General features: G+C 40.4%; 1 protein-coding gene across 7 annotated transcripts in view; it reads left to right on the plus strand.

The window, feature by feature from the left end:
• The first annotated feature begins 2048 nt into the window (after positions 1 to 2048).
• Positions 2049 to 27437, plus strand: part of TSC22D2 (TSC22 domain family member 2) — a 153804-nt gene continuing 128415 nt past the window's right edge. For 2 of the 7 annotated variants that reach the window (XR_003858648.1, XR_003858649.1), the window contains exon 1: positions 2284 to 4855. Coding sequence is in view for 4 of the 7 variants with exons in the window: in XM_029616123.1 (XP_029471983.1) it covers positions 2931 to 4855 (1925 nt within the window). In the remaining 3 variants the exon portion in view is untranslated. Of the gene's footprint in view, positions 2233 to 2283; positions 4856 to 27437 lie in introns of those variants that run through there. The other 5 variants (XM_029616123.1, XM_029616125.1, XM_029616124.1 and 2 more) reach the window with 5 other exon arrangements.

Consider the following 27437-nt stretch of genomic DNA (forward strand, 5'->3'; position numbering starts at 1 on the left):
GGAGAAATTCACACATCGTTCCCTACCTTGCTTGTTCAATTCTTGCAGATAGAAAAACTCAATATTTAAAAAGTTAAAGTGGATTGTGATATATATATCATGATCCAGGCCAGCTGGCATCATTTTGAATTACAGAACCAGCAGGGCTGGATTGATGAGATAGCACCTGCCTGAGCAGGGATCACAGAATCATCATAGAGGATGGGGGAGATCGGGGGTGAGGAAGGCATGGAGCCAGCAGGGGGAGTGGAGTAGTGTTTGGGTGGGAGGACATGATTTTAGAAGGCAAGGCTAACAAGTTTCCCATTATGGGAGGGTCATGCTGGGGGGCTCCCCAACTGGGAAAATGTATGTATGCATAGGCATGTAGAAGGGTGGAGAGGATGGGGTGGAGGCAGGTTGTAATGCAGGGCTACCTGCTTTAAGGATCTGGGGTGGGAGGGTTGCATGAAAATGCAGATGTTACTGCTCCTGGCAAGATCCGTGGAAATGCATTTTATTGGGCTAACAGGGCTTCTCAAACTTTTAGCCAATGTGACTCCATTTTAGCACTTGAAAATTCACATGATCCCAGAAGATGCCCAAAACAAATTAGCTGGAGTGTGGTCTTTCTCTTTGCACTGCAACTTATCCCCTCAACTGCCACTCTCTCCAGTTGATCTTTTCTCTCAACATCTACCTCCTCAACCTCCATCCCTCACTGATCCCCCTTATATCCCCTAGCTCCTCTCACTTTTTCACTCCATCCCATCTCACCCCTACACCCTTTATCACATGCCGCTTGAACCTTACACCCAACCCCTTTTTATAAACCCCTATTTCCTCTCATCCTTGTTCACTTATTTTAAAATATTTGAATCTGCCCTTGCTATGTTCAGGGCAGGGTATAAAATTCATTCATAATTTAAAACATTAATAATACAATTGTCTCCTCTCCTATATTTCTCTCAAACCTCCCCAGCTGATCCCCTCAACCCCCAGATCCTCTTTTACATCCTCCAATCAATCTTCTGTCATTTCCCCTCACTTTCTACACAAATTCCTCTCCAATTGAACCAACTCTGAAACCCCTCCTGCATCTGATTCCTCCCTTTAAAAAGCCCCTTCTCTGAACATCCCTCTAGCTAGGGTCAGCTGCAACATTTTTCTTTAGGCCCTGCACCAAAGGTGGATAACTGGTGGGAAGAAAAAGCAGGCTGATGATAGAGGCAATATTTTTTGCTTGGCTAGGTTCAGTGGTGGGTGAAGACAGAGGCACAGTGGCAACCTCTACCTGCTTGTGGACACTCGGCCCTCCCCTTCCCCGGTGGCTGTCCCAAGGCTGTCAGTGATTTGCAAAAGACAACAGGATTAGCAATGAAAGTCAGCTTGGGGGCCATGTGAGCCAGGCTCAGCTCATATGCCTTACAGAATCCACAATCCCTCCTCCTGCAGATCTTCCTTTTATAGAAACTCATGCGAGGCCGCCGGAGCCACTGCAAGGCCTGTGACTGTATTCTGGCTCTCAGACCCCACACTGCATTCTACCACTATCGCTGCTGATAAAAGTGCTGCCATTTAAAATGTTAACTTCCATTTGGGATCCCCATCTAGTTTTAGTAAACCCTGCTTTATTAAATCGTGGGTTTACAGGGTGAACTCTACAGTACTTTAACGCTCTTTAGTAAATAGGCCCCTAGGTGTTGTTACTTCCCTTCCGGAGTATAACAAAACGAGGTAGCCGTCATATCACTATTTCACACTCCGAGCCAGGTCTCGGCATGTGAACTATGCAGAATTTCTTTCTCTACACTCAGTACGGATCAGCAGCAAAGCCTGCGGGTTTCTCATCTCCTCAAGGTGGCTTTCTGGGTAAAGGCGAAACTATGACGTTTCGGTTTTTTGGTCCTACTTCCTTTCCTCCCGAGTGTTTGCTAACCCGCCCGAGCATGTATGTACGCAGTTACAACCTCTGACCGCGACCTATGTGTCACTTGCTCCGCCTCCGAAGCAGCCAGCGTAAGGAACCGCACCTCGCGTCACGCGCACGCATCGAACTCATCCCGCGGGCGGGGAGAAGGCGGGGACGTCAGTACACGTGTGCGCAGCCGCCGAACACCGCTCCCACAATTCCCCGCGCTGCCATTTTAGCCATCTTGGCGAGAGGGGAGTGAGCAGTTTGAATTTCGGTTTCTGCAGTGAGTGTGTAGCAGAGCCAAAGCGAGCGACACAGAAGGAGGTGGAGCCGTTGCCGTCAGTGAAAGATTTTTTTTTTTGTTGTGCTTTTTTTTTTTTTTTTTTTTTTAAACACTTTCTCTGCTTATTTTCTGTTGAGGGGGTGGTGGGAGGGAAAAGGGTCAAGAAAGATTTGTATCCGCCACCCTCGGGGGCCAGTCCTTGTCAGAAGTGCTGGAAAGGTTCCGGGGGCTTGTTTTGTGTCTTCGTTCAGGATGTCATTCGTGCTGGTTTCCAAGTAGAAGGAGAGGTGAGCGGAGAAAGGGATTGGGCCCGCTTCAAAACTCCCCCTACAGCGAGTCTTGCCTGGAGCTGAATCTTCGACAGCGGCCTGCTGACCACCCCGGAGCCCCGAGCTCGGCTGATTCGGCCGCCCGGCCTCTGTGCGAACAGGCGGACCAGAACACCTCAGGGAGTTAAAAGACCGCCTTTTTCTGGATTAATAGTGTGATTTTTTTTTTTTTTGGAATAGTATCGTTATTTTGTATTCTTTTCTTTTTTTTTTTTTTGTACTATCCATCGGTTCATCGCAGAGTTGTGAAAAAGCAACGGGTGGTACAGAGAAGATGTATAACACTGTTACTTGTTTTATCAGATCTTGACCCACTTCTGCGGTCGAATATTACAGACTTTTATATTGGTTTTGGATCGAAGAGAAAAAAGGAAAACGACAGTAAAGCACCCCCGTTGGGTGTCTGCGCAGCTAGGTCGTCACCATGTCCAAAATGCCGGCTAAAAAGAAGAGTTGCTTCCAGATCACTAGTGTGACCACAGCTCAGGTGGCGAGCAGCATCACAGAGGACACAGAGAGTTTAGACGATCCCGACGAATCGAGGACAGAGGATGTGTCTTCCGAGATTTTCGATGTTTCTAGAGCTACGGATTACGGCCCAGAGGATGTGGTTGAAAGGAGTTCTTCCGAGGAAACTTTGAATAACGTCGGCGATGCGGAGACCCCGGGCACCGTTTCGCCAAATGTACTTCAAGACGGGCAAGTGGCGGCCATCTCCAGAAGCTCGGTGGTGGCAGGACCGAGTGCGCTTTCTAATGTGCTTTCGCAGCCTCCCGGGATAGCTGCCCAGATTCCTTCCTCCGCACCGGGGGGTAGCATCGGACAATCGGCGGGTTGCTCGGGGCCTTCGAATGTGGGAGTTGTCACGTCTCAATCGACTACAGCCATGGCAACGTGTGGTTCACGTTTCAGGGTTATCAAACTTGATCATGGTACTGGAGAACCATATAGAAGGGGTCGGTGGACATGTACAGAATTTTATGATAGAGATTCTGACAACACCATAATTACTCGGACTGGGGATACCATTAGACACACCAGTACATTTGATCAGGCTGCTGAAAGGGATAGCGGACTTGGAGCCACTGGTGGTTCCGTGTTGGTTTCTGCTGTGCATACAGGACATGGTCTCGAATCTCTAGCTGACAGTTCTCTTACTGCTGTGTCACAGTTGCTTCAGACTGAGAAAATGAGCCAACCCTCTCAGCAGCAGCAACACTTTGTCATTGGGCAGCAGCCCCTGGGCGGGGTCCTGTCTCAAAGTACTACTCAGCCTATGTATTCTGGTTCTGCAGTAACTAGTCAGCAAATGATGGCGCCGCAGCAGCAATCACTGTCGCAGGTAAATGCACACAATATAGTACAGACTGGACACAATGGGAAAGGCACACCACCTCAGAATGTAGCAACGCAGTCAACCATGTCTGTGCCTCAGCAGCAGGTGCAACATACAAATGCATCAGTGACTCAAACTCAGCAATTTGTGTATTCTCAGCCCCAGATTACACCAGTTCATTTTATGCCAACACAGCCTTCTGGTCAAACGGAGTACATGCAGCACATGACAGTTATGCCATCTCAAGCAGGCTCTGTGATTCCAGCCACTGGGCTTTCTAGTCTTCCTGTGAGCCATGTGAGTGGCCAGAATCCTTCACTTGGTGGAGCACAAATGATTGCAGTGCCACCTCAGTCCAGTGAAGCAGTAGGCCAAGGATCAGGATTAATGCAGAGTGGCCAGACAGCTACCAGTCAGCCTGTTGTCATTCAGCAACCAGGAGGTGTGGTACATACGGGACTTGTGCAACAGAAATCCTTGACTCAGCACCAAATGGGCGGAAGCAGTCAAGTGTCAGGCATGCCTAGTAGTCCTCATCCTATGGTATCTGGAGTTCAGAATGTGCCTGTTGTGGTCCCTGGTACAAGTATTCCTGCTGTATCAAGTAGTGTACCTACTGTCTCTACCACTCCTGTTACTATGCCAAATGTCCCTGTTACTTTAGGCCAGTCGCAGCCGAGCAGCCATACGCCTGTCAGTAGGAGTACCAGTCTAATCCAACCTATTGGGCTTCCGGTTATGCAAGGCACAACAAATGTACATACAAGTCTGCCACAATCTGTTAGCCAGTTTCAAACGCAGAATCCATTACATGGCCATATTGAAGACAGAAGAAAATCTGAGCCCCTACCTCAGCCACCACTTTCCCTAATTACTGACAATAAGCCTTTTATGAAGCCTCCAGTTGTGGATACCCTCACCAACCCTCTACATTTACCTGTAACTACACCTATGAACACGCTTGCCAGTTCTGTGTTTGGTATATCTATTCCAGTTGATGGTGATGAAGACAGGTATGACATTTTTGTATACTTAAAAAAAATTCTATATTTAGGAAAATGTCTTCAGAGCAATATATTTTTTTTAAACATAATTTTTGGGTGATTGCTCTGAGGTCCTTATTTTTGAGTCTGTGTGATTACTGCTTCATGTTTTGAACTGATTCATTTCATTGAACCTGAGAGAGCATTGCAGTTTTTAAGCAGGTCGGTAAAAAAAAAAAAACTTGAGAATTTTGAATATAATAAAATTACTTGTGCATATACTAGACACATGGTAACAGACACAAAAAGGGGGTGGCATTAGCAAACTTGTGCTAATTCAATCCCTTTTCATATTTGGGCATAAGTAAGGACATTTGTTCTTAGGTTTTATTTTTCCTGGGAATTTTATCAGTTTATTACAACAAAAGTAAAAATACCTATACAGATGTCATTTTTGCCACTTATTTTTCTTAAGAACATAAGATTTATCTTACTAGGTCAGACCAAAAGTCCATCAAGCCCAGTATCCTATTTCCAACAATGACCAATTCAGGCCACAGGTTCCTGGCAGGATCCCATGCTGTTTATCTTGGGGATTAGCAGTGGATTTCCCCACCTTTTGTGCTGGTTATAATCTGTGATAAATTCATGGAAAAGATAAAAACTGAAAATGAAGATCCCCAGTAATGAGGAAATTAGGAATAAGCAAAACAATTATAGAATTAATGAACTGAATCTGGGCACCTGTTGTGCATGTTAATTGTCACCATGGTATGTATTTATTTATTATTTTTACTATACCGGCTTTCATGACATGGATCACATCAAACCGGTTCACATTTAACAAAGTGTGCAAGATAAGAGATAAATCAAACAACTGTAACGAGCATTGTAAGGAGAGTGACAGTTACAATAAAACAGGGAAATAAATAACTGGGAGTTGGAGGTGAGAATAGGGGGATTTAACTGACATCAACTTATTTACAAGTAATTTTTATTTATTATTAACCTTAATTTTTATTAATTATTTGAGCTCAGAACTTGGACCCCTGGACCTGGCATCTAGAAATCAATCTGGGTATCCCTGAATGAATTTTCTGAGTATCTGTGTGCTTCCATGTCCTCTTCCAGTACTTGCTTAGTCCAATAATTTATTATCAAATAGGTTATTAAAATGTACAGAATTCAGGAAAATAACTTCCTTTGAGGGACAGCTTTACATTTGATTTTACAGAATTAATAGTTTGGTACTTGTTCTGCTTATAAGATTGTTTATTGAGTAATAATCAAGGAATTAATTACCCTGGGTTCAGTTAGTAAATGGGATCAAAATCATGTCCTCAAATGTTTTGTCTTAAATATTCTAATAGCATTCTGGAAGTGTTCCTCTAGTCATGAAAGAATGCTGTATCTCAAGTGCCAGAAAAATGAAAACTATTCTGAAATCGAATAGTTTTTATTCTGGTATTGACATGTGCAGCTAACACGTTTATCTTAAATTTATTTCCAATACTGTACTTTAAACATTTTTGTATTTGATCTTGCACATAGTGTTACATCTAGTACGAACATGGGACTTGTAGCATCATACTTATTGTTCCTCTGTAGTAGTAAGCTATAGCTGCATAGAATATCCCAAAACTCAAATATCATTATAGGTCAACAGGGATCTGCTGACGTCTTATATAGCATCACAAACCAAAAATTAGAGTATCTATTGAGCTTCAAAGATGGTTTTCTGGTGATAGAGCTCACTAACAAATACATTGTTTCTGTTGGATGTGGAATTAAGATTTGAAACCCTTTCAGACTTTTAATTTAAATTTCCACTTCTGATTTAGCAGTCAGGTATCAGTAAATGTCTCTTGTCTTAGCCTGTTGGAACTCACAACTCCTTGAAGTAGTACATGCGCCATTTGCTAGTATTTAAAGTTTATTGTATCTAGTAGTAAAATGCATATGGTTTTTATACTTGGTATATCATGTGACAATTTACAGTGGTCTGGGCATCTCTTGGGAAATCTGAAGTAATTGTCTCAAAATGAGTATGATTGCTGAGATACTTCATACAGAATCGGATTCAGATAGGTTTTTTGGCATGGCAATTTTTCATGTCACAAGTCACTACTATCCTATGAAAATTAGAAATCTGTTTGACTAATCATTTCTGGTTCATATTTAATTGTTCCTCATCACCCAGAGGGGCTGATATAATAAGGTGTGCTTGGCAGAGCACATAGTTTTACCTGCATTGATGCCGATGCATCAAGGAGATGTTCATAACAATCGGGCTGATGCATTATCTGCGTGGGAAAACAGGCGCTGTATCATGAGCGTCCGCTTTCCTAATGTGCGCCCATCCATCTCTCCTAGGCGCATGATGCAGTATGGTAATGCCCCACAGCATTAAAAAGGCACTGAGGGGAATTTTGCGTCCCTAGCACCTCCTCAGCATTGAGTACCCAGGAGAAGTGGCTGTGCACGGGCGCTCAATTTTTATGAGCGTCTGTTTTCCTAACCTGATCACCAGCAAGACTTTTTTTTCACATTGCTGCTTTCTGTGGTTCCTCTGACTTAATATCATGGCAATATTAAGTCGGAGGACCCACAGCAAAGCAGTATTTTCTTCTTTTCTGTAAATTTTTGGGGCTCCTCAGGACTTAACACCAGCTCCAGTGCTGGCGTTAATATTCGAGAGTAAAAAGCTGTGCGGGCGCGCACATTTATTTTTTACATAAGGGGGTACTAGCTCATAGCCTCATTAACATGGCATTTACATAGCGCTGTTAAGCTACGCACGTTTTGGATGCACTAATCCCCCTATGTAATGGACTATGGACGCGTGTCAACCTGTGCGTTAGCCCGAGCGCACACTATTGCATCGGCCTGAATGTGTGTAAAAGTTAGCATGGTCTCATGCGGATGCCAATTATGGCATTAGCTATTGCCCCCAAATGCAGAGGTGCACTGGAAATTTAACTCCTAGTATGAGAGGGCGTATAAAGTTTCCAGGGTGGACAAAAGCTGGAGTTCTGGTGCTGGGACCTGTAGTCAGGATTTTATGTGCTAAAAACATTTTTTGTTTTTTATGTGTATCAAACATTTTGTTTTTAGACACATTATCAGGTTTGTATGCATTTTTTTAAAACTCCCAATACATAAGCATATCATTAGCTTAATGCATCATCGGGAGTTTAACAAAAACAAAAGTTTAGTATATGCTTTAAAAAAAAAAAAAAAAACTATGTCCTAAATCTCAGCATACAGATTATTACATTAGCCCAAAAGCTAGTTGATGTCAGTCTCTAGCACTATAGTTGCCATGAATCTGTTTAATATGATTGACAAGTTACCTTTGTATTAATTTAAAGGTGAATATAACCTAATCCTGAAGAGTTCCTGAAAAATAAAGCTGTCTTGCTATCAACACAGTTCAGCTAGGGTAAAATTATAGTGGCGTTGAGCCTATAAAAATGATGACTTTGTAACATCTTCAGTCTATATTTTTATGAACATTTTAAAGAAATGGGTGAAGAGCAAACAACTGGTGAATGTGATTAAAAAATTGAGCATAATTTTTACAGTTGGGTTTTTTTTAAAAGCATAGGTTTTAAAGTCATTATTCAACATAATTGATTTTTATCCACACATTTACTAATGAGCATATTTTTCATCATGAAATCGTAGGCTTTATCAAAGAACTTTTTTAGGACTGTCAATGCTTTAAACTCTAACATTGCTACTGATATTGGCCAGCATCGGTAAAACTCATGTGGATCAGGAATCCCAGTAGAAAGGTGTGTCTAGGGAATGTTAGCATGAGACCTTAGTCTTCATTCTTCTGTGGTCCTAATGTATCTTTTTGGAGACTGTACACTACTTAAAGGTTTTTATTTCAAACTGTTTTTATTTTAAAAAACTATTTTTAAACTGTCCTTTGTGCGTCCTGGACCTCTCCCATCTCCATTTTTTCAAATGGCCAGTTTTTTGTTTTTTTTTTTGTTTAGCAGAAATATGATTTAAAAAGAGAAAACTAATAAACAATGTAGTGCCAGCAAGGGAGTGAGGGGAGGCAGCAGAGATGTTAATAGGGAGGTACCATAACTATATTAATAGAAGGATGCCATGGTACTCTCAACATCTTAAAGATGAGAAGAAAAGAACTGCACGAATGCAAATGTGGGAAATTAAATCCTCCACTAACCTTAAGCAATCACACAATTTAGTGGAATATTGATAAGATTGAATCGGCTAAAGAATCCTGTTCTAAAATGAAACAGGCTTCGATGCTATTTTTCTGTTCTCAACGTTGAAAAGTCTCACAGCCACACCTATTGGGTCGCTACCCAATATTAGACTGGGTTTACTATCTTAAATGATACATTTGCATCGTTTTCAACAAAAGCTCTGTAGCAAATTCCCTAAAGTGTCTGTCTGATAGCTCCCTGAACAGCAGCCGCTAGCTGTGAAAACTTCTTGATGGTATCGATTGCTGAGGCTCAACATATTATAGCAAAATTGAATCCTTCCTTTTGTAACATGACTGCAGTTTGGTGTCCTAAAAGCTATTGGTGTAGACAACCTTCCTACATTGCAAAAATAGTTAGCTTGTTACTAGTTGAAGGTCAGTTTCCTGATATTTATATATTTTAGGCATTTTATATACCATTGTTCCAAATGAAGATCACAACTGTTTACAATATCAGCATTCATTTTCTTGGCCAACAATCACATCCTGTGTTCACAATCACATTGTAGGTTAACATCACAATAGATATGTTCTAGTTCATATTCATGTATATTCTCAAACATCCTGATAGTAAGGATCTAATCTAGATCATATTCATACAGTTTTTGGGCCACCCAACAAATACATATTCTAATTCTGCTGACAATACACTTTACATTGTTCGCTATTTCTTGCTTTCTCTACAAATGTTATCTCTGGTATTGACTGAAGTTATCAGCATATTGGTATTTTACGTCAAGTCATGCTTTTCTAAAGAGCCACGTTTTCAGTTTTTGCTTGAAACTCTATCTGGCGTAGTGACTCGGGAAGAGAGTTCCACAACTTGGGGCCGCTAAGGAAAACATTCAGGGCCGGATTTTAAAAGGGTTATGTGCATAAGGTACGCGCGTAACCCTTCTAAAACTGCCCTGCGTGCGCCGAGCCTATTTTGCGTAGGCTCGGCGGCGCGCGCAAGCCCCGGGACATGCGTAAGTCCCGGGGCTTGCAAAAAGGGGCGGTCGGGGTGTGTGGCCAGGGGGCGTGTTCAGGGGCATGAGGGCAGTTCGGGGGCGTGGCTGAGTCCCCGGGCCCGCCCTGTGTCCGGGCCCGCCGCGCCAGTACGCGTAAGTTACTACTGCCTGGAGGCAGTAGTAACTTTTCGAATAAAGGTGGGGGGGGGGGTCTAGATAGGGCCGGGGGTGGATTAGGTAGGGGAAGGGAGTGGAAGGTGCGGGGGGTGGAAGGAAAGTTCCCTCCGAGGCCGCTCCATTTTCCCCCCAAGGCCGCTCTGATTTCGGAGCGGCCTTGGGGGGAATGGGCTGCATGCGCAGGGCTCGGCACGCGCAAGTTGCACAAATGTGCACCCTCTTGCGCGCAGCGACCCCGGATTTTATAAGATACTGCGGCTACACGCGTATCTTATAAAATCCAGTGTACTTTTGTTCGTGCGTGCTCTTTTTAAAAATATGCCCATCAGTTAGGTGTGTGTTCAGAGTAGAAGGAGCTATTAGAAGTCCTTTGTTTTGTGATCTTAGGTCTCTCTGTTGTGTAAAATTGGTATAACTCCTAATAAACATGGGTTAATATTGTTGATATTGAAAATTAGTTAATACTTTATAATGTATTCTAGATTGTATAGGAAGCCAGTGCAGTGCTATCAGCGAGGGGGTGATGTGTTCGAATTTTCTTGTCCCTAATACGTATCTAGCAGAGGCATTCTGAAGTAACTGTAGTGGTTTTAGTATACTATGGTAGGCCTAGTTGTAAGGAGTTGCAGTAGTCCAAGTTTGAGAATTAGTGTTTGTAAGACAGTTTGATAAACAGAACAACTATTAGGCCTATTTTTTAAAAATCCTGATGCTGACCCTACTGATGTAGCAAACTATAGGCCCATATCTGTTCTCTTCTTCTTGGCTAAAATAGAAAGTTGTTCATAAGCAACTGATTTAGTTAGAAAAGAACATTTTGTTAAACACATAGTAATATGGCTTCAGGAAAAATATAGTGCAGAAACATTATTTCTCTGTTTGACAGTTTTACATGATTTAGATTATGGGGAGTTATATTCTAGTCTTCCTAGATATTTCAGTGGCCTTTAATACCGTAGACTATAGGATACTAATCACGTGATTGTCTGAACTTGGCACTGGTAAATTAGTGTTGTATGATTCAGGTGGTTTTTAGTAAATCGGACATATCAAGTGGTTTTAGAGAATCAAAACTCAAAATGGGTAGAGATTAAACCGGGGTAGAATATGGCCAAGAGAGTCGAGTCCTGCTTTTTAATGTATACATAGCCGCCCCCCCCCCCCCCCCCCCCCCCCCCCCCCCCCCCCATGTAGACTGTTGGAATGTTTGGGATTAGATTTCAGTATTTATGCAGATGACTGATTCTTTTCTCTTTTACTAACGCCGTATCAGAATTTACAGGACATTCAGGAATGACTATTTCATAATCAACTATTTCGGAATGTAGCAAAAACCGGAATATTAATCCTTGCCAGAAGGACTCTGAGGATTTCCCCCAAGTTTAAAATTGATGGAGTACAGATCCCCTGTTTCTTCTGTTGTAAGAGATTTAGGACTCTTGCTTAGATGCAAGACTAACAATGAAAGCTCGTACATAAACCAGTTACATCTGATTTCTACAAATTGCGGGTACTGCGGACAGTAAAACCATATCTAAAATTTGGTTTTTGGCTAGTCCTTCATACGCTCCTTTCTTTTTGGGACTAGTCTACGATAACTCACAGTTGCTGAGAGTGCCTTTGAGCACTATTTTGATCTTTGCAGTTGCAAAATTCAGCAGCTTGAGTTTTTGAGGTTCTTGTAGATATGAGCGTATCATCCAAGTATTATTCAAATTGCACCAGTTGCCAGTTCATTTTAGAATATAATACAGTTTTGTATTGCTAATACAAAATGTATTCAGAATCCAGAAATTGAATGGCTGGGGGCAAACCTTCATTTATGCTAATCAAGGTCTGTTAGCCATTCCAACATTTTTCCAAGCCCTCTTAAGGAGATTCGAGAATGAGCCAGTCTGGTTTTATGAAATGCCATGCCGCTCAGTTGTGTACACTGGATGATGATGATTTTAAGTAAATGCCAAAAATGTTGCTTTTTTAAACAGGCTTTGGAGATTGAGTTGAGGTAATAGAGAATGTATCATAAGATGACTGCTGGATGTGTTTGAAATTATGTAAAGTACTTTTTTTTTGTAATTTGTGTTAAATTATGAATTTATCATAAACCATGATTTTAAATATACATTATGTAACACACACAATGAATCTTTCCCCTTCTTGTTTTATATTTTTTCCTAAAAGCATATGTAGCTCCATTTCAAGCAACACTGCACTCCTATTTATTGTCCATCAGACCTTTGTGAGTAGTTAACTTACTGATTCACTTTGAGGCCATGTCGCTTTAGAAGTTTGCAATGATGTCAAACTGAACACAAAATTAAGATTCAATCGCTGAGGTGCTGTATGTTGCCTTGGGTGATCATCTCTTGATCGAGAGGGTGATTAAAAATGTTTTTAAATGGCAGAACTGGTGTGAGCTCCTTAATTAAAAGAGAAAAATAAAGTTAACGTGGCTGGATCCAGTTTTGATTTTTAACATCCATTCAATGCATTCTTCTAAGAATAAGAAGCACTAATTTGTTTCAAGGTGAGGAGAAAAAATGTGAAAAACTTCATGAATGCCAATTCTCAACACCAAAAGGATATAGTCTGCAATGTCCCAATATCTCTCAACTTACAGATTTCCATTCTCTGTATGTAACTACAGTTATCTTTGCCAAGACTTTCACCATTTGTCTGTTAGTATCTCCAGTGGACTGATATTTATTTTTTATTTTTTGTCTGGCTTTGTGTAATGACATCTGCAGAATATCATGGAAGAAGAGGGCTGCTGAAACTTAGATGACCAGCCTTCATTCATCATTCCATTGCTCTTGGAATATTAAAGCTTTTGTCAAATGAGTCCTAGGAAAATGATCAAATCCTGAGACTTAACCAAGGGTTAAGATCTTTTTTTTGTGGTACTCCTGCTTTAATAGATTTAATTTTTCCCTTTTTCATTTAAGGATGTTCCCTTTAATGTAAATATAATTATAAAGGCTACAAATGTATTTACTATTAAAGTTTTGTGAACTGCTTCATAACAGCTGGCAAATTATCAGGCAGAGTAAAAATGAGTTACTTATTTTTGTAGTGTTACTGCACAAGCATGTGATCCTGTGAGTGAACTACATAACTTTTTTTTGTTTTTTAAATCAAAAACTTATTTGTTGATCTAATTTTTTTTTTTTTAATCCTGCATCCCCAGCCTCAATGGGATCACCCAACCTGGTGTACAATAAGAACATGCTTAATGTATAACATAAAAAAACTGAGCCAAATAAAAAAAGATAAAACTATTACAACTTCTGTTAGTGTGAAAATGCAACTCTGATTAGAATTGAACATTTAAGTAGGCTAATGCAATACTGTGCGCTCATGCTAGTGCACAGGTTAACCCACGGTTGGACGTGCGTCCATAACCCCTTAATCACTAAGGGGATTAGTGCATCCAAACCAGCTTGTAGCTATTGGCACTCATTACATGTAAATGCCATGTTGATAAGGCTATTAGCTAGTATCCCTTATGTAAAAAAATAAATGTGCTGCCTACACACATTTTTACCCTCAAAAATGAATGTTAGTCCAAGAGTTGGTGTTAAGCCTTGAGGAGCCCCAAAAGTTTACTGAAAAGCAGGAAATACTGCTTTTCTGTGGTTCCTCCAACTTAATATCATGGCGATATTAAGTTGGAGGAATTGCAGAAAGCAGCAATATAAAAAAGTCTTGCCAGCAGTCAGGTTAGGTAAAAGGATGCTCAGTTTACGAGCATTTATTTTCCTAACCCATGGCACTAGCGATGTACAGTTTCCCCTAGCACCTCCTTTTTAACGCATCGGCTTGTTAGCCTACTGCATCGTGTGCCTGGGAGAGGCGGGCGGGCGCTAATTCATGAGCACCCATTTTTCCAACATGGATATTGCATTGGCCTGAAAATGTATGTTCTAAATCTATAGAGAACTATTTTGAAAGTTAAAAACTCTTGTTCAGAAAATTTCCATCTTGGTTTTGATCCCTTGATGGGTATGCAGTGGGCTTTTAAAATCTTATGGATTTTCATGTTAGAATATCTTTCAAAGGGATTTTGAAAACCAATATTTTAATATATTTAGTGGTCTAGATCTTGGGAAAGTCACATACAGGCCGATAAGGTACAGTGCGCTCTGGCGGAGTGCACTGTTAATGCGCGTCCAAACCACCCCCCCCCCCCCCCCCCCCCCCCCCCCCCGAAACTAATAGCACCCGCAACATGCAAATGCATGTTGATGGCCCTATTAGTTATTCCCGCACAATTCAGTAAGTAAAATGTGCAGCTAAGCCGCACATTTTACTTTCAGAAATTAGTGCCTACCCAAAGGTAGGCGTTAATTTCTGCCGGCACCAGGAAATTGCACAGAAAAGCAGTAAAAACTGCAATAAGTGTTGTGCATTGCAGAAATTACCTATGCAGTAGCAGGGAAATTAGCTTAACCTTAACCATGCTCCCTTTTTTATCGCAGGCTCTATTTCTGCTATATTTATAGCATTTTGATGAATCTAGGACTTGGCTTGTAAGCCCTATGGCGATAGGGTTATACCTACTCTACCTGAATATAACTTGCATTGAGCACCCAGTGAAAAGGTGTGAGCTGTAGTTCAAGGCAAGTAGGGCAACAGAGGAGTTTCCCAAGGTCACGAAGAGCATCAGTGGCATTTGAACCTTGGCTTCCCTGGTTCTCATCCTACTGTCCTAATCACTAGGCTACTCCTCTGCTCCTATTTGTTGCCCTTTTTGACCTAAGCAGCTTGCTAAGACTTTTTTTTTTTTTTTTTTTTAATTTCCATTGTACTTAGAATGTGCCAGAATTCTCATTATCAAAGTTGCTGGGATATTCCCCTATCCTTAGGGATTTGAAAAGTCCTCCAGAACTTGCTAGCTAGGGAAGAACTGCCCTTGACTCACATGCTTGCTGCCAGTCCTCCCTTTCACTTTCCTCCTGCAGCCCTTTCACTTTCTTCCCTTTGACCTTGCTTTTGTGGTTTGATTGTGCCAAAGGTGCTGTCTTATCCTAGGGCCATTCCACCAGCTGTCAAAATCCATTTACCTTTCAACAGTCCATTTGAGAGTGTTGAAATTCTGCCTATCCTGGCATTGCAGTTGCGGTGGCTGGACCTGAATTAACATCCCTTTAGAATCTGGTGTGTCCTGGAGCTGAACAATACATAAGACCAAGGGTGCAGCAGACCCACCATCCTGTTACCAACAGTGGCCAATCCTGGTCACAAGTACCTGGCAGGATTCTAAGGGATGGATGGCTGCTTATCCCAGTAACAAGTAGGTGTTGCTATTGTGTGTTAATTGGGATTTCTAAACCACTGTGGATTTGATCACTGCCTCACCGGTGAACTTTATCTTAGCTGACCTGATGAGTAGGAGTGAGACCAAAGTTGCGTCTGCCCCAAGAATTTTCTCAAAAGTTTGAGGAGGGGGAGCAGAAAAAGGAAGGACAGTGGGGATTCAAATTACTGTGGTCATCAAACTTCATTTCTGTTGCAATATGGTTTGTACTTCCCAGCTAAACACATTCTTTCATGTGGCTTTTTACCATGTAGAGAGCACTATTTTAAGTTTTAGGCTTACATTAAAAAGTCACACCTAGAACTAAAGAAACATACTTTCTGGTATGGGCATATGTGTGGCTCCAAACCCTCCTCTTCCTCCCTACCCATCTCTGACAAATCTTAATTTGGTGTGGTGGGGACTCAAACTTTCTTTTCCTTTTAGAAACAACTATTTTGGGGAAAACCTTGTTACACCACTTTACATTTAACAACTTTTGTGGCCAGTACTACTGCAGGTTTAATATCTTTGAGGCAGAAAAAGTGCACACTTAACCTTTCAGATTAAAAAAAACCAAAAAGACAGCATATACGGTAGCCTTTTTAAAATGCTAATGCAGTACCTCTTAGTTAAACTGGTGCTTTAAAGAGACAAAAAGGGAAAGGAATTTGTAGATGCTTTTGTCAGCTTGCATGGCAAGCAGTTTCTGCTCGCTCTTGCCTATGTAGAGATCATGAGCTAAAGAGAAGCAAAAATAGTTGCATTGCAAAAAAAAAAAAAGGATGTTCTTCAATTCTTGGTGTTAAAATGCATTTATATTACCACAGCCCCCAGTTTCCTGCATCAGGTTCTGAAATTCTGTGGCAGTTCTGACATATTTGCATATAAATTTGTATTTTACTTTTATAAAAGTAATTTTATGGTGCTTGGTTTTTTGGTTTTTTTTTTTTTTGTTTTAAGGTGAAAAGGAATTTTAGTGGTCATCTTCCCCCATCCATACAAAGAAAAACAAATAGCTCCCTGTAACTGACCCCTTCTCTATCCTTTGTTCTGTGGCCGACCTGAGTTTGGTAAACTTGAGGACAGCAGCAGTGATGCTTTGGGCCACTTTCTCTTCCTTTGCAGCCAGGGTCCAGTGAGTCACACTCACATACTTTGCATTGCGCAGTTAAAAGCACAACATGCCAGCCTAGGCAGTAAGGGAAGAATAATCAGCTGAATGTGTTTCTGACCTAATAGTTTACCAAACCCAGATTGGCAGTTGGTGAGAAGGGAAGATTATGCAGACCAATACTGCTGCTTGACCAGTCCCCAGTCTCCTGTGGCGTTTGTGCAGCCCTGCTTATGTGCTATAATTTTCAGAAAAGGCCAAGCATGGGTTGGCAATTCTATGGTATACTTCTTCTTTTTTTTTTTTTTTTTTAATACCGTTAATGTTTTTCCTTACTACTTTAAGTTCCAAGTGTGTTTGGTTATAGTTTCTGCGGTTTGCAGATTTGAAGGCATAATATTGCTGGCAAGTTGGAATAAGAAGAGTGTACAGATTACTTTCCAGAGATAATTGACTGATGTGAAGTGCCCAGGCTGCATTCCAAGAACACTAATGAATGGCTGCAATTGTGAACTGGAAAATTAAGCGTCTCTACTTGGAGTGTATCTCTACCCTTTTTGTTAAATAGCTTATGTAGTGTACTAATTGCTTTTAATAAAATATTCAAGTTAACACACAGCTTTAAGGAGAGAAAGCAGAGCTTGTACATATATTGTGTAATTCTAACTTTTATCAGTAGGTGGTTTGTTATAGCTCAAGAGATGTACCAGGAAACCAAATTTAGTTTAAACATGAGCTGCTCATTCTGTCTTAGATGCAGTGCAGTTTGCAGAGTTAGAGTGTTTTGCTAACACAGCTTTAGCATGGTGTTTACAATAAGCTACATTCACAACAGCCAGTGCCAATTTTTAATAACATCAACGACATGGGGGAGGGGGTGGGTTCGGCATATACATTATTTCTTAGAACAGCACTATTACCTCTAGTTTTTTGGCAGGGGAAGGAAAGTTTGTGAAAAATGAGCCTGGAGCTAAATAATCCATGTTCAAGGTCCTGTTCACCCGTACCCCCCAAATTAAATAGAATGTAACTTCCCTCTTTACATGAAACATACATAAATTATTTTGAGGAGAACATACTTCAATGCAGAGGGAGCACTAATTAGTTTACTGTTAGAGCAAATAGAATTATAGACTGAATCCAAAGATCAGTTCTTTATTTTCTCTGGTTTCAGTTTTAACAAAATGTAATGTTGATGCTGACCTAGACAGTTTCAGTGAAGATTTAACTGACAGCATAAGTCTGCTGAATACACCTGCTATTATGGAGCTTGTTTGCTTTTACACACAAGGTTCTAATTTATGCAGTAACTTTTTATAGAAGAATTAATGTCATCTCTTATTTGAGATTTCACTCTAACTGCAAAAATCTGAATTTTTTTTTTATCTAATTTGTCAAAGAATGCAAACTGGAGCCTTAAGTTTAAAGTAATAGTCTAAGAAACAAAGCTTTAGGTCTAGTTTGCAGTGGAACCCTTACGGTACCTACCCAAAACTCCTTTTAAATACTTTGTCAGATTTATCCAGAAAATGGGCTTCTCATAATTTAGTAAAATAGAGTATTGGATAAGTTGTTGTTTTTCTTTACTTTGGCATTTTTAATTTTGAAGACCTTTTTAATCATTAATAGTTAAACATAAAAGCATTATAATCGACAGAGCAATACACTAGAACAATTACATCCTCCAGCATTCATCTTTGAACTAAACAATGGTTATGGTAATTGGTATATTATTTGACTTTGACCCTAGTATGTTGCTCTTTATCACATTGTGTTGGAAATGTGAATAGGACTTTCCAGCTGGCTTAGGACAGTGTTTGTGTAGTTTTAATTGAAGCTCAATATCTATATGATATTAAATATTAGAGTAAGCAATCAAGTTTGACAAACTAGCATATCTTTATCCTGTTTACTAAAGATGTTTGTGTTTCAGTTTTACCATGTGTGAAGAGGCTGCACTAATAATCAGTGTCTGGCATTAAGTAGTGAGCTAGTTATTTTCAGTAGAAGATATTTGCTCATGTTATGCTTGAGGTAGCAGTCTAGAGCCATTGCCTACCAAATGAGAATACAAACTAAATAGGCATTTTCTGTTTAAGTCTCTTCATTCCTTCAGAAAGGTGATATTTGGTGAAAAGTGTTCATAGTTGGTCTAATTAGGTGCGCTTATGTTTATTAACATGGGACTTAGGAGAATCAACTTTTTTTTTATTTTTTGGTCTCTGGAGGGCAATTAGTGGAAAACCTGATTTAGTAGCTGCTATAAAATCTGATATTTGTCAAAAGAATAACCTTTATGGTCTGTAAAAGATACTTTGAATCTGTAGGAGGAAAAATAGCCTTAGAATAATCTCCATTAGCCCCTCCCCCCAACTGAATTCTATTACTTTATTTGGGGGCAATTTTGCCACATTTTAGGATTTGTTTGAGAAGGGCTGGAATAGGACAGCACTCTGGAACATACACCTTTTTCCTTTTGGTTTTGTATTTATATTATACCTTTCCCTTTTTTCCAAAAAAGACCTAAGAATAACTATCAATTTCATGCATATTAAACTTTTCATAAATGGCATACTCCTAGAAAAAGTAGCAAACTTCACCTAGTTTTAAACACTGGTTAATCTTTCCCTATGGAAAAGCTGCTCTTCCTGCTGGGAATAGTTCTCACCTTTTAATAACCACATTGGCATATCTTTTTAATAGCTAGGAAGGATCTCATCTACATCATGCACACCAGTCTCATTTTAGTCAAAACCTAAACCTCATGTTGCTTACATTCATGTCCTTACTCCTTATATCACTCACTTGCATTCCACACATTTTCTACTTACATAGAAACCATTTTCCACATACTCAGCTGTACAAATCTCATCTATGTGATTATATTGTCTCAGGAGGACTGCAAAGAGATCAGCATATAGTATCGATACTGTTCTGCTTTGGTAGTAAATAGGAATTATCCAGACTGGCTTCTTCTAAAATTAGGAAGCACTACTACGTGTCTGTATTTTGCTGCATACTTCATGCATTTCACATACAAATCCGCTCTCAGGTCTTCCAGTATGTACATAAGAACATAAGAAATTGCCATGCTGGGTCAGACCAAGGGTCCATCAAGCCTAGCATCCTGTTTCCAACAAAGGCCAAAACCAGGCCACAAGATCCTGGCAATTACCCAAACACTAAGAAGATCCCATGCTACTGATGCAATTAATAGCAGTGGCTATTCCCTAAGTAAAATTGATTAATAGCCATTAATGGACTTCTCCTCCAAGAACTTATCCAAACCTTTTTTGAACCCTGCTACACTAACTGCACTAACCACATCCTCTGGCAACAAATTCCAGAGCTTTATTGTGCGTTGAGGGAAAAAGAATTTTCTCCAATTAGTCTTAAATGTGCTACTTGCTAACTTCATGGAATGCCCCCTAGTCCTTCTATTATTCAAAAGTGAAAATAACAGAGTCACATCTACTCGTTCAAGACCTCTCATGATCTTAAAGACCTCTATCATATCCCCCCCTCAGCCGTCTCTTCTCCAAGCTGAACAGCCCTAATCTCTTCAGCTTTTCCTCATAGGGAAGCTGTTCCATCCCCTTTATCATTTTTGTTGCCCTTCTCTGTACCTTCCCCATCGCAACTATATCTTTTTTTTGAGATGCGGCGACCAGAATTGTACACAGTATTCAAGGTGTGGTCTCACCAAGGAGCGATTACATATTGCAACACACATTTGTACAAGAACTGACACACACTAAAATGTCTTTATCTACCTAACAGAATAGTTAGATCAAAGAACCCGACTACTCACTATCAAATGAAGGGGATGATGTGGGATTTGACTAGGTCCCACCTGATCTCCATGGGCACTGCTGGGGGTGCTTGGTGGCCTTTAACGGGAGCTGCAGGAGCAATGTGTGGGATGGTTGGAAAATCATATGTCAACACTATCTAGTCTTATGTGACCATATAACAGAAAAAAGGAAAAATTGTTTTTTGTTTGTTTGGGTTTTTTTTTTTTTTTATTTAAAGAATATGGACATGGTAAAATATTCCTATGCCTCCTCGTAGATAACCCACATCACATGCAAATGACCAAAACATACCACTACATGAATGTAGAATGGATAACTTGCTCACAATGAGACAGTTCAAGTAGTCTTCTATGCATGAAAAGGACATAGCAGCCATATTATCACACAAGTTTGTGATATTACAATTTCACATTTGCGCTAGTCACAGAGCCAGTCAAATCATAATTGTTTGCTTCATTTTCTTCCTGTTAAACCAGTTAACACTTATGGGGCTTTCCCCCTCCACAGCTGATGCAGACAGAGAGCATACCTCTTATGACCTTACTCTGGGCCATAAGGGAGGTGTGGTCATGGCCCAATTCCAGTAGTCTATCTCCAGCAACTGCAGATATGTGAGGACATGTGCTTCCAAAGCCTAGGTATGGCACTGGCCTTGTTGTCCCAGGACCAATGGAGGTTCAGTAGCCTCAGATGGGCTGATTTTTGTTCCCAGTGGGAGCACACTCCCAGGCTAGCACCTGGTTGAGCCCCTGAAAAGCAATCCTAGTACATTGTGGGGTGCAGGTTTAGAATGCAAAGTAAGTCACCCCTTTTGGGAGCTAGAAAAGCAAAGAATGAGACTCTGGTGATAGCTAGAGCTAGCTACTCGGGTTAGTGATATCCAATGGAACCCTCCATAGATAGTTCCAGTAGGTGGCTGCCTATTGAAATACTATGCAGAATAGACCCAAATTGCATTGGACCAATAGGTCTTGGACATCATGCAGCAGGCATATGCTCCTGAGTGTGTGAGGCAATCCCAAAGGTCTCTTTGGCTTCCTCAAGTATATCTTCTCTCAAAAAGGGAGGCAATAAAGGTAACCTTGGGAGATACTTGGGTGTATTAATTCCAGCAGATGGCCGACTTATTTATGAGTATAATATTGTTCCATTGATGAGAAAATCGACACACAGATCGAAAGTCTGGACAAACTTACCTCTCTCACTTAATGGTAGGATTCAGCTCTTTAAGGTGATGGAACTGCTGCAATGGCTGTATGTGCTGCAGATGCTCCCAATAAAAATCCATCGGGGGCACTTAGCTGACTTGGAGAGAGCCCTTCGCTGTTTTCTATGGCACAACAGGAGGGCTAGAATTTCCTTAGCTAAACTGTACCTACCTTGGGAGAAGGGGGAATGGGTTGCCCTAACTTGGGGGTTTATAACATGGCACGTTTGCTACGACATGTGTGTGAATTGTTGACGGGCTCGGAAAGATACCCACTTGTGGGTTTCATGCAGGGGTGGTGTAGACCTTTTATGGTGGGCAATCTGTTGCACACTTCAAATAGTCAACTGCCTCCCTATATTCAAATCAACCCAGTAGTGTCCGGATGTCATTAGGCATGGAAATGGTTATGTCGCAAACTACAGGTTTCATGGGGAAATATCACCATATATATCAATAGTGGGACACCCAAGGTTTGTTCAGGGATAGACAGTATAGTCTTTCAAGAATGGGCTAACGCTAACAAGGGACTGCACAAGATCAGGCAGCTGCTCCCAGAAGAGGGGGGGAAGGATGAGAGAGTTCGAAGATATCCACTTGGAGTTTAACATCCCACATAAGAATTTCTATGCCTACCTCCAAGTGAGACACTTTTTCGATAAGGACATATTACCAAAACGCGTCTTTCTAACCTGCCTGAATTTTTTTAAAACCTCTACTGGGGAAACCCCTTTCTTGTGCTGCTCTTACCAGGGCTTTGAATGAGCTGACCACGTTGGAGGTGTTCCCCCATCTGGCAGATTATTTGAACAAGGAACTGACTTGCTCCATAACACCCCAAACATTGCAATCCTGTTTTAAACATATCAAGGAGATATCGGGGGAAAATATGATATACCGAGAGACACAATTCAAATTTTTCAATAACTATATCACTCTACAACATGGGCTTTCTGGGCTAAACTCTCTCTTTTGGATAACTGTCCAAAATGCAATCTGATGCCGGGTACTCACCTCTTCTGGACATGCCCAAATATTACTGGACTCTGGAGTCAGATCTTACAATATGTCAGTAAGTTGCTGGATATGCAGATACTGTTGAATATGTTTATTTGAACAACGAGGTGAACTCCAACAGATGCTCAATGGATGTTTCTACGCAAGGCATTTCTTCCGATCAAGAAATCGATTCTAGAGCATTGGACTGTGCTGGACATCCCTTCCACCACATATTGGAGAATACGGCTACACAGAATGGTTACCTATGAGATTTTAACGGCGCACCAGATGTCTCCCAAGAAATATGCACAGGTTATGGACATTTGGAATCTGTACTTGTTTTCTCTCAGCAATAAAGCCAGAAACAATTTGGATCATAAGAACATAAAAATTGCCATGCTGGGTCAGACCAAGGGTCCATCAAGCCCAGCATCCTGTTTCCAATCCAGGCTACAAGTACCCAAACACTGAGTAGACCCCATGCTACTGATGCCAGTAATAGTAGTGGCTATTCTGTAAGACAACTTGATTAATAGCACTTTATGGACATTTCCTCCATGAACTTATCCAAACCTTTTTTTAGACCCAGCTACACTAACTGCACTATCATCATCTGGCAACAAATTCCAGAGATTACTTGTGCATTGAGTGAGAGAACTTTCTCCTGTTAGTTTTAAATGTGCTACTTGCTAACTTCCTGGAGAGCCCCCTATTCCTTCTATTACCAAAAGAGTAAATAACCGATTCACATTTATCTGTTCTAGACCTCTCATGATTTTAAAGACTTCTATCATATCCCTTCTCAACCATCTCTTCTCCAAGCTGAACAGCCCTAACCACTTTAGCCTTTCCTCATAGGGGAGCTATTCCATCCCCTTTATCATTTTGGTCACCCTTTTCTGTACCTTCTCCATCACAACTATATATTTTTTTTTAAGATGTGGCAACAAGAATTGTACACAGTTCTCAAGGTGTGGTCTCACCATGGAGCGATACAGAGGCATTATGACATTTTCTGTTTTATTCACCATTCCCCTTTCTAATAATTCCTAACATTGTTTGCTTTTTTGACTGCTGCAGCACATTGAGCAGATGATTTCAATGTATTATCCACTATGAAGCCTAGATCATTTTCTTGGGTGGTAGCTCCTAATATGGAACCTATCATCAAGGTACTACAGCATGGGTTATTTTTCCCTATATGAATCACCTTGCACTTGTCCATATTAAATTGGGCATCCAAATGGCAGATGAAATCTTCATCTTACAAGGTTCTCCTGCAATTTATGACAATCTGCTTGTGATTTAACTACTCTGAATAATTTTGTATCATCTACAAATTTGATTACGTCACTCATCGTATTCCTTTCCAGATTATTTATAAATATATTGAAAAGCACGGGTCTTAGTATAGATCCCTGAGGCACTCCACTGCCCACCCCCAACCTCTGAGATAATTGTCCATTTAATCCTACTGTTTCCTGTCACTTAACCAGTTTGTAATCCACGAAAAGACATTGCTCCCTATCCCATGACTTTTTTTTATTTTTCCTAGAAGCCTCTCATGAGGAACTTTGTCAAATGCCTTCTGAAAATCCAAATACACTACATCTACCGGTTCACCTTTATCTACATGTTTATTAACCCCTTCAAAAAAGTGAAGCAGATTTGTGAGGCAAGACTTGCCTTGGGTAAAGCCATGCTGACTTTGTTCCATTAAACCATGCCTTTCTATATTTTCTGTGATTTTGATCTTTAGAACACTTTCTACCATTTTTCCTGGCACTGAAGTCAGGCTAACTGGTCTGTAGTTTCTCAGATTGCCCCTGGAGCCCTTTTTAAATATTGGGGTTACATTAGCCACCCTCCAGTCTTCAGGTACAATGGATGCTTTTAATGATAGGTTACAGACTTTTACTAATAGATCTGAAATTTCATTTTTTAGTTCCTTCAGAACTCTGGGGTGTATACCATCAGGTCCAGGTGATTTACTACTCTTCAGTTTGTCAATCAGGCCTACCACATCTTCTTGTTTTATCATGATTTGGTTCAGTCCATCTGAATCGTTACCCATGAAAATCACCTCTGGAATGGGTATCTCCCCAACATCCTCTTCAGTAAACACTGAAGCAAAGAAATCGTTTAATCTTTCCACGATGGCCTTATCTTCTCTAAGTGCCCCTTTAACCCCTCGTTCATCTAACGGTCCAACTGACTCCCTCACAGGCTTCCTGCTTCGGATATATTTTAAAAAGTTTTTACTGTGCGTTTTTGCCTCTATGGCCAACTTGGGCTTTTTGCAGTGTGTATACATATTTTGATACTGTATTCCTAATAGAAAGTAAACATGGTTTTTGTGTGTGAATTTCAGGTAGTTGACTTGCTTGAACTGTATGCCAACACTCATTGAATATTCCTGAAACTGATCCATGAAAAAACAATTTTATGTGATGCTCTCCTAAATTGTGAGAAACTATGGGTGTTTCCTTTAAAACATAGAAAAGTCATCTGAACATAACTTTTCTTCATGTATATAATATACTGTACTGTATTCAGTGCACACTGTATGGTGGGTAGGGAGTTAAGGGCCTTGAGTGTTGGACACCTCTTTTTGTTTAAGTGTAGCCCTCCTGTGATGCTTTGAATGTGGAATTTTCCACAATCTGCTGACTTACAGAAACTTGTTCTTGTATTGAAAATCCCTGCTTTGACATTAGTGAAGAGAGAATAACAATTTGTTAATCAAAAAGGTTCTTGTGCAGGAAAAGAATTCTTTGAGATCATCTTAGCATTGATGAGTTTGACTACTCATTGTGTTGATAATCTTAATGGTCTTAAAATACAAAAATTGTTGTATATAATTAAGACAGAACACTGGAGCACTTTAAATAGAACAAGTAGGTGAAATGAATTTTTAAAAGTACTTTAGAATATGTCTTGACCATATTCATCCTGCAGAAGAGGGCTGGGCATTATAGTATGTAACTAAGTAGCTTTTAATGTTTGATTTCATAACTGAATTTGCAAACACAGTATTTTTTTTTCTGTGTACACTGATTTGGTTAGAGGAGTGTATGAGCACACATTACTATGCATACAACTGCAGAATTTTAACATTGACTGCAGAAAATCTATATGCTTTTCTGGAGAGAAGTAGGGAGTTTGGATGTGTGTAAGCCAAAGTTCGAAAAATCTTGGGTGAGCAAAACATATTTGCTGGTCCACAGGTGAGTGGCGGGGGGGGGGGGGAACCCACCAAATTTTAAAAATCAGAGAAAAATTAGAAAATCTTCCCCCCCCCTGACTCTTTTTAAAAGAGAACTTCGTGCCAGCCATCCCTACCATAAACAGTCCAAAGGTTCCGTGACATCCAAATTCTTAGTATACACCTTGGAATAAGTTATTACTTGGATGTCTTAGGTCTCAAATTCCAACATGCCCTTCACAGTCTGTTAGCGCATAAGCTTCTTCAAAATGGGAATCAGTCTTTTTTTTGTTATCCAAGGCTAGAGCTATGGCTTTAGCCACTTCGTTTATATTAATTTCCAGTGTTGTTGGAGATGAGTTACTGGTAGCCTCTGCCATTTTGCTGCTTCCTGTCCACACTTTCTCTTTCTCCTTTCACAAAAATTTTATGGACATCAAGACTCACCAGAACATGGCTCTCTTCGCTCAAACTGATTATTTTGCATGTCGCCTGTGCAAAGATAGCCAGTAAACTAAAGAAATTTGCTGAGGCCACGTTTATCATTGGTTTAGGGAATGGGGTTCCAGAGCAGGCAAAGGACATGTCTTTGCCCTTGCAATTCACACACTGTCTGTGTCTCTCTCTCTCTCTCTCTCTCTCTCTCAAGTTAGTTAAAGCACATCAGGATGAGTCATCAGTCCCCAGACACAATCTGTGTTTCGTGGTAAGCTGCATCAGGAGGCACAAGGGAGACCAGAAAAGAGCTTTTCACAGTATTTTCTGAATTTAACCACTTCACCAATTGCACAATGACTTGCTGGAGTGCAGATTGTTGGCAGCTGAGAATTTGATAGTCTTGGTACAACAAGGATGAATTTTAACTTTATGTATAACTGAAGGACAGTAAAACACGGCCAGTGTCAGGCAAACGATGAGGTCTGGAGTGGGCATTTTTTTGCTACAAAAAGATATTTGTGGTTTATGCTAAAATTCACTTTAGATTTGGAAATTCCAGTGGATTTTGCAAAAGATAAGTGCCTTGGCCAATTTTTAAATTGCTAAAAAAGTTCTTAAAAAAATAACATGTAAAGTAAACTTTGTTTTAAGGAAAGAAAGATGTTGAGCCCTATGTTTAAACTGTGGAGCTTCAGTTCCTTTCATTGGAGTAAATAGCCTGTAAGGGTGAGATTTTTAGTGCTTCTTAGTAAGATTTGCTCAAGACCCTCATAATAAATGGATAAAATAGATAATTTTAATTCTGTTATCTTCAGGATAGCAACTTCATTTTAACTTTTATTTAAAATGTGTGTTTGGGGGGGTGGGGGGGAAAGCAAGTTGAAGCATCTTCCATTCAGTGACAAAAAACATAATTAAAACACAAGATCATAGAGTCCAGCTCTAAGCTGATACTGCAGGGTGGTCTCAGTACTAGGTTTGAGAAAAGAAATATTCTATTAAGTCTATGTTCTTAGTGGAAATTACTAAGCTCTGGACAGAGGACATATAGTATTCTGTTCAAAATTAGATTACAAGGGTGAATAGATTTCAGTGGCCTAGGACTGGTATTTACATCTGTTTTGAAAATGAGGCTCAGCTTTGGTTGATCTTGTTTGCTGGG

The sequence above is a fragment of the Rhinatrema bivittatum genome, chromosome 9 (genome assembly GCF_901001135.1).
Source record: "Rhinatrema bivittatum chromosome 9, aRhiBiv1.1, whole genome shotgun sequence".
Lineage (NCBI taxonomy): Eukaryota > Metazoa > Chordata > Amphibia > Gymnophiona > Rhinatrematidae > Rhinatrema > Rhinatrema bivittatum.